Source organism: Podarcis muralis, chromosome 5 (assembly GCF_964188315.1).
Source record: "Podarcis muralis chromosome 5, rPodMur119.hap1.1, whole genome shotgun sequence".
Classification (NCBI taxonomy): domain Eukaryota; kingdom Metazoa; phylum Chordata; class Lepidosauria; order Squamata; family Lacertidae; genus Podarcis; species Podarcis muralis.
In genome coordinates this window covers 50,507,387-50,517,561 of record NC_135659.1, presented here as the reverse complement: position 1 = coordinate 50,517,561, position 10,175 = coordinate 50,507,387, and the positions used below count along the sequence as shown (strand labels likewise).

The 10,175-nt window shown below is 42.9% G+C and overlaps 1 protein-coding gene across 2 annotated transcripts in view; it reads right to left on the bottom strand.

Annotated features, from left to right (window-relative positions):
- Window positions 1-1,980: 1,980 nt before the first annotated feature.
- The window catches only part of EIF2B3 (eukaryotic translation initiation factor 2B subunit gamma), a 79,288-nt gene continuing 71,093 nt past the window's right edge, over window positions 1,981-10,175 (bottom strand). For both annotated transcript variants that reach the window (XM_028733639.2, XM_028733638.2), the window contains exons 11-12: window positions 10,018-10,121; window positions 1,981-2,201 (exon numbers count right to left, since the gene is read on the bottom strand). In XM_028733639.2, the coding sequence (XP_028589472.2) occupies window positions 2,149-2,201; window positions 10,018-10,121 (157 nt within the window). In that variant the 3' untranslated portion in view covers window positions 1,981-2,148. The remainder of the gene's footprint in view (window positions 2,202-10,017; window positions 10,122-10,175) is intronic.

Genomic DNA, 10,175 nt, shown 5'->3' with positions numbered 1-10,175 from the left:
CAGTGACAAAGCACAGGAAATGGTGTACTGCGTGCTCCATCGTCAGGTGAATACTAACAACAGAACAAAAACCTTCTGAGTGGTCAGGATACACTCTAAGATAGTAAAGGAATGGTAATATATGCCCCGAGGTAAGCCAAAGCTTGCCAAAAATTTACGATAAACAACAGGAGTTGGTTCACTAAATGGCTAGCCTGTGGTATATTTTCCTTTGATATCCACTGTAACATCCACTCTTCTTCTTCTTCTTCTTCTTCTTCTTCTTCTTCTTCTTCTTCTTCTTCTTCTTCTTCTTCTTCTTCATATCTCACCTTTTCCCTGGCTTGGGACTTAAGGTGGCTTACAAAAAAAGTGCAAAATACAGCTAAAACAGAAAAGCTAAAAAAACACAGAAATCATTAAAAAGTAATTAATCAATAATATAAAATATGAATAACAACAATAAAAACATCACAGCAGCAGCTCTTGCCTTAAAAACAGGCAGTTCCTAAAGGCCTGTTGGAATAAAAAGGAAGAGGACAACAGGGAAGGAGCCAGTCTAACTTATTCCAGGAAGAGAGTTCCAAAGACAGGGAGCAGCCACCAAGAAGGCCCTCTCCTGCATTCTCAGAAGCACATCTGTGAGGGTGGTGGGACTGAGAGAATGGCCTCCCCCTGAAGATCTCAGGGCCTGGGCAGGTTCATATGAAATAATAGGGTATTGCAGATAGCCTGGGCTAAGCCATTCATATGCAGGTACTGTTCATCATGTGGAAGCTTGAAAAATATTTGGGTTTACATCTGCACAAGGTGGTTTGATAACATAAGTGGTTTAAGGATAAAGTGCTCATGAGTTTATGAGCAAAGCTTAGTTCATATTATATATTCTACCAGGTAGCAAGTGCTTGCAAATGATTTTAAAAACACAATTACCCACCTGGAGGGGCTCTTTCATGAGCTTTTACTGAATGTATGGTCCCCAAAGCAACTACTTGTGGCCTTATCATTGTGAGAAGTCCTTCTTTCTCAGATACATGTAGATTCTGGCATTTAATTATAAACCTTGATATAACCTTGACCTATCTGCTGTATTATGTTGACATGGTGTGATCACAGCTCTAAAAGCTTGTGTGTCTGTGCATTTCCATGAATAAGGAGTAAGATCATATGGAGCCAATTCAGATACTGGATTATTGTCACTCAAATATACTTAAGAATTTAAAATTATGTAAGTGTGAACATGTCCTGCAAGCAAACAATCACGCCTTTTGCAGTGAATCCCAAAACTCAGGCATTCATGATTTTAAATACTATTATCCTCCCCCACTTTTTTCCCTTGGAAGGAGATGAATCCTGATCTGCTTTGGAAGGCATTCCATACTCATGACCACCTTGTTTTTCTGTAGATCTTTCAGTTTTATTATATTATTTTAAGGTGGAGTCAGCAGACACCTAAACAATTCTCAGTATACTGACTGCTGGGCTAATGTATGTATGGTTTCTGAAATATTTTATCCCCTTTCCCCAACATTCAGCTTGCCTTTTGAGGGCTGCAGTGATTTGTACTGACAATTTTAGGGATGATAGGCGCAGATGCCTGAGTGAGACTAGTTAATTCAGAATCAAAGTGGATTTTTAGCAGAGAATATTTTTCTCACTGTGCATCACCTTGCAGTTACTGCTTCTCCTCCCACTGTTATTTAATTGTTTTGTAACATTGCGTAGTTAGCCTTAAGACTGAATCATCTTGTACTATCTTGCTTTTTTAAGGTACTGGAACCCAGAAAGTTGGCACTTTCATCACAGTGAGATCAGCTAAGCTGTTCTTTTGACTGAGTACAATCTGTGTGGTCCCTGCTCTTAGCTTGGTTGGCAACACACAGCATTCACTGGATTTACAGGAACCAATATCACCCTGTGCAAGGCAGCATGCATGTCAATGAGGGAGGATATGGCGGGGGGGGGGGAGGAGGGAAGAGTCACACAGAGGAAACAGAGAGATGTTCTTGTAAATATTTATTTATTAAGGTGTAAATAAGAAGTTAAAAGCTGGAGAGGATACCGGTGTCAACGATGCTAGGAGTCAGACAGATCATGAAACAGGACTGCAGGCTCTAGCCATGCCATAAGCTCAGGCAGCCAGAAAACCCTCTTTTAAATCTGTCAAATTCAGATTTCCATCAGCTGTTCAGTACCCATAATAACTTCATTAATGTGCTTAGCTGTAAGAGAGAAAGAGAAACACATTTAAAAAAATGAGTTATTTAAAACCTATGCCTTATCCAATTTAGAAATGAATTTATTTATTTTTGAGGGGGAGGGGCACAGATTCTTTGGTAAGTTAGGCACAGTAAACAAATGATCTGTTCCTGTCTGAGGCAGGCACCTAACCAAACATTAGAAGGTGCCTTGAATGAGAGTGCTTACAAGTATCAATCACTGCCACATGCAACAAAGGCAGAGAGCAACCAGCAGCTGTAGCTGGCAGGTGTATATCTGGAAATCAGTGTGGAGTCACACTGGCCTAAAGGAAGGAAATGCTGTAGAAACTAAATCACAGTACGACCCCACCCAGACCAACCTCCCTTTGGCAGGAAGCTGAACCCTCTTCTGTCAGCCCCGTACGGAAGTGGGCCCAGAATTAGCAGAAACAAAAGGGCTCTATGGGAGTTTTCAGTCCCGGGTCGAGAGGCAGTTCTTTTCAGCTGGCTGCACCCTGTTCTAAAACCCAGATAGGGTTTTGCAAATTCTCCACCTCCTCAAAATTTTCTTACCAGGCTGTCTTTTATTTGCCATTGGCAAGGTTACAGATGCATTCAAGCCGCAAAGAAAAGAGAGGGATTAAAGAAGGTACTTTCAAAAGGGTCCCAGAATTTGGGCTCTGCTTGGCACAATTGTTTCAGACTGAGAGCATCTGTGCCAAGCAGATCCAGAGCCACATCAAAATGTCTGATTAGTGCTTGGTGAGGGAGCACTGCCTGGCCCATTTGTTCTGGGTGCTCCAACCTGAATGGCTTGGAAAATGTGTCACTTGTTACGCAGGAATTTCTGCTGGGAACAGAGGAGTGCTGCAACAAGCAAACTCCTTGGGAAACGCAGACAGAGAGCCCCTCACAGAAAGCTTGGGATCTAGAAGGCTGATGAACTTCTGTTGCAATCAAACTGCAATTTGAATAAACACAGGGACAGAAATTACTCAGTCCCAGCAAAACTCCATCATGGCAGTGGGCATTCATGACAAAGTGCTTTCCTCCACCGGACAGCAGCTATTCGCTGGCAGCATCTGTCCTGGAGAGCCCTGCCTTCAGGGGGAATATGAAAGCATCTCCTTGTTGTTTGCTCAATTAGCTCCAGACAGATTGCTGCTGGTGATGGCAAAGCTAAGCTGTAAAAGAGGAGGAGGAGGAGGAGGAGGAGAAAGGGTGTGTGGGAAGAGAGAGAAGGGGCGAGGGCCAAAACCCAGGACCACCACGAAGCTCCAGCCCTCAGGGGCTCCAGAAAATGTTCAGTTTACTCACTCAATTACATACACTGTTTTATAAACCCTTAAAATAAAATAGAAAACAGTCCTTGGCACAGAGTTCCTGTTCTATTATACAGTAGTGATGAAAGACTCCGCTGTGTATGAGCACTCCTGAAAAGCCAGAGATGAATTAATAATAATAACAATAACAATAATATTAAAAAACAGAATAGAAAGGAGAGGGTGGGGTTGAGATTGCAGAAATGCAAAGATGAAAAAGCACACTCTCTGGGTGGCTTGAGCTAGTGCAAAAAGCAACTCCTTTCTCTCTCTTGATCTGATGGTAGGTGGGATAGAGGGGATACCCACAGACGCAGGGAGCAGCTGCAGCTAGAGGTCAGGGGGTGGGGTGGGGCCCGGAAGTTCCATGTGGTGAGGGAGAAGGGAAACAGGTGGTGTGGGGCTGGTTTGTTTGTGTTGGTAACAGGAGTGGGAGCTTCTCACAAATGCTTGCTTGATTCCGCTCAGGATTTATTTAGACAATTCACTGGTGCCTCACAGGCCTAATGTGGTGGATGGGGTTGTACACTTTAGCCATCAACAGGGGCAACTGCAGCTCCTAGGATGCAATGCTCTATTTAAATAGGAGACTTTTGTTAGTTGATGCGCTCACTATAATGGGGTGTGTCAGTAGGCTGAGCGCCTTTGGGTCTTCCCAGGTGTAATAAATGGGGAAAGACGTAGTTAATCCCTATTGTTGCATTCACCTGTCGGGTAAACAGCCAAAATATCTATTATCAAAATGTTTTCACTAAAAACAATTAATCTGAGACTTCTGCCTGGACAATAACCACTTAGTTTGGGACTAGTTAGCCCCAGAAAGCTATTCCCACAGTGAAAAGTCTTGCTTAACCAGGATTAATTATGGACTGATGTCTTCTGGTGTAAGTGCTGGGAGCTGGGCAAGAAAGTAAATGTCTTACAGAGGAACAATGGACAAGGCAACTAGGGGCAAAACAGGAGGAAATTGCTTCTGCAAATATCTAGGATTGGAATATCCATCCATCCAGCTGTAGCAAGAAACCACTAGCTCTGCCTCAAAGTTCTGAATTCAGCACCTTTCCTGCTTCTGACAAATTAGGCATAGTCTGTGATCATGATGGAGGTAATGGAACAGCTGCAGCAACTATGCTCAAGATCCCTGAAGAAAGCTGTTTACTTGGTTCAGTTCGGATAGGTTGCCCCTCATGCACTTAGACCAGGGGAAGGCAGAATGGCGCCCCCTCCAGATGTTTCTGGACTCTGACTTCCATTATCCCTGACCACTGGTCATGCTGCCTGGGGCTGATGAGATATGAACTTCGACAACATCTGAAGATGAACAAGCTGGTACCCCTGACTTAGACCAATGGAAGAAGAGCCAGCAGATGAAGTCCAGGAGGCATGCACATGGAGAAGAAGGACATACATGTCCCTCCTGTTGCTGGGTAGGAAAAAGTCAGTAGATGCGCCAGGAGAACCCAGGAGCTTAATGCTCTCCAAGAGTCTGCAAGCCAAGACAAAGGGAAGGAATGCTGGTATGAGAGAACCCCATTCCAGAACCAAACTTAGAAACCCTGCTGGACCTACCCAGAAACAGAAGGAAGGGAGATTGGATTGCTGATTTAGGTCTTCTTGAGACAGGCAGAGCTCCACATCTGAGAAGGAAAAAACTGAAGAGTTCTAAGACTAATATTTCAGGATTTAAGGAATTGCCAAGGAGCATCAAAATCCCATTACTTCAAAGACTTGCACTAGAATATTGAGATCACTGCACACAACGTGGTTTCATGTTCTTCTGGGGCTTGATGGGAAAGTGATAGTGGATAAACAGACCCTTCGTCAAGTCTGTTCGTCAAGGGCAAGATAAAAAAGATCAGAGCAAGCCCCTGGGCAGCTCCCAGTGTTCATTGCTGACTCAGGTATAGATGATGTCTCCATCAAGAACCACAATCATCTGAAGACTTAAAGAACAGACTGGCAAGGCCTTCCCTTTCAGTGGCTCTGTCTCACTGAGAGGGCTATATGCAATCTCTTAAGGGGCCTGTCACTGATTCTGCAATCACATGTTGCAGATAAGCTGCTACAGGGGTGCTATATTTTATTGTGAACAAACAGTCCTAGAGTTAGATAACAATCTTCTTGGATTAGCAAGAATTTGGATATTTTCATATCTAGCTCACATCAGTCTATATTTTGTCTTTTTATGGGTACCTACTATTATTTGAGCAAGAGAGATTTCATCAAGCCTGACCTGCTACTCTTGCAACCAAGTCCCTAAATTTAATAATGAGAGAGGAAGAAATGGCATGCTTGTGAAGCAGAGCTAAACAGTAATTTTTAAATATATGTAGAAAAAATTGTGGAAAGCATTGTCAGCATTTCCAGGTGCATATGTGACAGATGCATATCCAGGGCTCCTCAGCCCACTTCTGAAGGTGAGTTGGGGAGAAACAAGAACAGGAGATGAATGGGACTGCAGGTTCTTACAATGTGCTTTTTCTATATTTCTGCAGAGCCACCCATATGCAGATGCCACTGCAGGCTGCATGTACACAGCCCCTAAAGTCAGTTCCCTGGAGTTAAATTTCCAAGGCCTTCCAGATGCACAGTTGCGATTATACAAATGTCATGCAGTGATTTGGACAGCTAACAACAAGGTCTCTGACTCACATGGGCTGTTTACAGAGAACCTCAGGCCACACAGAGCAGTTTCCTGTTGTGATAGATTCTAGTCCAGGATAGACCTCTGCATTCAGAGTCTGATCTCTTCTGACCTTTCTGCAAAAGTATGATCATTATTATAGAAGAAGAGAGAAACGCTTTACATTTTAAGGAGACAAGCAGCCTTTTAACTTTAGCTTGGTTTCCACTGAAGAAGGTAAAACTGGATTACAAGGCTACTGCCAGCTATTGGCTACAACAAATGTGCCAGGCGGGTTGTAAAGCTGACTTTATATTTAATGGGCATGTGAAAGATGAATGCTTGCAGCTCTTGGATTCATGACTATAACAAATTGTTTAAGACCTACAAAACCATAAGAAGCAGCATGCCAAAAAGGGTTATATACCCATCTGTTCTTGAAGAATATTATTTCTTAAGTTTATAAATCTATTAGCAAATAAAAAGTATGTTCAGATCCTTAGCACTGGACCTATGATGGCTTTTCCAAGGAAGTGCAGCAGCATAACAGAGAATTGGAAGGGTCAGAAACATAGAACTGAGTATAACGTAGAGCTGAGTGTAAAGAATAGCATGAGGAAGGATTAAGCTGCCTTTAACGAAACACTGTCCACAAGACACTGAAGCAAAATAACTGTGTACTAGCTAAGCTTTTGGTCATCAAATTGTAAGTATGTGAACATATTGAGGCAAATTAAGTGGGGACCTACAAAAACAATAAAGAACACAGAACACATGACATATGAAGACTGGCCACAGGAACTCCAGACTTACTTTAGAGCAGGCATCCTCAAAGGCTGTCATTATGGGTCTTACCAAGTCAACAGGATCATCACTCAATACTCCCCAAGGAACTGGAAGAGTGGTTCATAGTTTGCAACATTCACTTTAATTCTTAGCTTAGGGGTCAAGGCAAGAAGTAACTGGGTAAACAATGTGTTTGTTTGCCTGTGTGCGCATTTGCATGCATGTGGAGGAAACAAGTGGTTGTTACCCACCAAAGAAGATCAATTGGGTATTAGTGCTGATTTCCAATGGGCATTTAGCACTGATAATCAATCACCAGTGAACAAGATTCTTTTTCAAGATACATATAATATATGATGGTGGTGGTGGTGGTAGAGTCAGGGCAGAGTTTGAATCTTTTCTAAAAATTGCAGGTGCCTCACAAGGGATGCCTACTTCACTATTAGAGAAGCAATGGTCCAGAGGGAAAAAACGATGAAGAGGAAATAAGATGTTGACAAATATTCAATAAAGATGGGGAAAAGAAGGAGAAACAACTATCTACTAGGATAACCGGGAGATAGCCCCCAAACAAAAACAAAACAAATGACAACTCCAGTGGGTTCAATTTATAGTGGACTAGACTGAATGTGGGTTGCAGAAAGCACCTCCCAGCTGTAAGATTAGTTGGGCAACTGAACGAAAATGCTGCATGGCATGTTATTTCCTGGATTACAAAGCAACCCTAACTGTTGATCACCACCTCTACATCTGAAGCCTTGTTGCCTCCTATTGGTCAGGAGGGCGGGGGGGGGGGGAGTGCCAGCGCCAGGCTGGCACAGCAGAGAGCTCAATCTGGCATCCCTTTAGAATACACATTATTTCTACAGCTCCAATTTCACATCTCTCTTCTGCAAAGGGGCTGGCTTAATATCCAGCTGATCCCTTGCCAGCCCAGTTCTCTGTACAGTGGTACCTTGGTTCCCAAACGGCTTAGTTGACGAACAAATCAGCTCCTGAACACCACAAACCCGGAAGTAAGTGTTCTGGTTTGCAAATGTTTTTTGGAACCCGGACATCCATTTCAGCTGCTGGAATTGTTTCCGGGGCTAATCAGCCAATCAGAAGCCGCGCCTTGGTTTTCGAACGTCTTGGAAATCAAACGGACTTCCAGAACAAATTGAGTTTGAGAACCAAGGTACCACTGTAATTGTTTTACTGGCGGTCTATATGCTTTATGCTGTATTTGTGACTTTCTATTATGTTCTATCATGTTATTGTTATTTACTGTTTGTAAGCCGCTTTGGGATTCATTTGAATGAAAAGCGGCATAAAAATATAATAAATCAAATCAATCAATGTTCCTCTGCACCCCACCCTCAAAACACCCATTTTGGGGCCTCTCATCAGTGGGAACATTGCCTGTGGTAGCTGTAAAATAGTCTGTGTCAGACCCTCCCTGCCCCTTACAGAGATATCTCCGCTTAATCCAAACACCTAGCAGCATGGGTTGGGGGTTAGGATCGCTCCATTCATGTCCCCGGGGATATGCTAAATCGCGAAGATTTGGCCTATGTGAGTGGGAAAGGCAAGATTAGATTACTCTTGCGTTCCCTTCAATATCGAACATGAAAAATGGAATAGTGGAAGCAAAGTGCACTCTTGATGGGATGTGGCAATAGCTCCAATTGATAGCAACAGGAAATACCGCTTCTGACTGGGGTAAGTACAGCAAACAGTCAAGGAATATAAATGGGTATTCCTGGGGCTGCTCCTCACTTTGGAAGTTCTAGCAACCCAACAAAGTCCAAGCCTGAGCAAATTATCCATGGCCAGGATGAGCATGAGGGTTTTTTAAAAGGCAGAATTTAGAAGATTCATTACTTATTACTTTGAAGTATTGTCCAGCTTACACTGTGGGGGATAGGGTGGTTTAAACAAGTAAAAGAAATAATGACGAAATCGTTATGATCAGAAAGCCTTCGTGGTGTCTGTTCATGCCCATGAGAACCAAATGCATTAGTGTCCAAATTAAATGACAAAACACAGTGTAAACACTTCTGCAACTCGGGTCATACACAGTGTATACAAATCCAGCCAGCCTTTCCATTACAGACAGTTAAAGCCTAAAAATCAGCTTGAGAGAGAAGGCAAGCCAACCATTTCTACCACAAATTAACCGCTTGGGTGCAATGCTTTTGTCACAGTTCCACATCTCAAGCAAAGGAGGTACCCACCCTCCCTCCTCCACTCATTTTAAAACCCTGGTTTCAGAGAAGATAGTTTAAACAGCTAGTCCTTGCTCAACCATGGGCTCTCCAGCTCAGATGGGCAGTTGCTAAGACTTCAATACCAGCTCCTTGTACTGTAGGGACCAGTTTTTGATGCACCTCATGATTATAGCAAAACTGTTTTAGGCTACTTTTTATTTCACGTGTGTATGTTCCACCTTGATTCCAGTGTGTGCTTCATGGCTCCAGGCACAAGACAGCATGTTGGTCCCTGCAACTTCTATCGCCAGCACTTTCAAAGGTTAGAGGCAGCATGGTCCGACTTGGCAGGCTGCGTATCCTCTGAGCACAAACTCATTTTACAGGCACCTACGTTTTAGGAGGCACTTTCAAATAATTTAAATTATTTGTTGAAATTGGTGCCATGAGAATCCAGGAACCAAACTATAGACCGGCAACAATGGATCAGATCATGGATATATTGACAACCCCTTTCCTCAAAATGGCCACAAACTAATTTCCCATTTGTATTCATGCCACCAAGCATACCTGATCTGGGGCATGTGACAATAGCTATTTAGTTAGTAACTCCTTGTGTTGCCAGACACTTGTGTGTAATCTAAGGGCCACCATCATTTTAAGGATAACTTTTATTCACTACAGAGCTATTTTTAGTACGCTATTGTCTACATTTGGGGCAGGCTTCGAAATAATCTCCATTTCACGATGTTGCTTTTACCACCAATGTACTCTCTTGGGTCCACTGATTCGCTAATCATGTGCACTTGCATATTGCTCTAGCTGAGAAAGGATAAATCCTGGAAGTGGTGATGGATGAGGAATAGTAGCCCTTCTAGAAAACAGTGGTAAAGTTAAAAGATCATTCATCTGCTTACATTTGGGTTCCAGATGCTGGCTGTTTCCGATCAAGCAGTCCTTGATATCGGCTCCGCTCTCTATCACTGCACTATGGCACACAACACAGTTCTGTAAGCTGCACCTGTAATGCAATTATAAATGGGGCTTTATTATTATGATATTTGTTTTATTATTA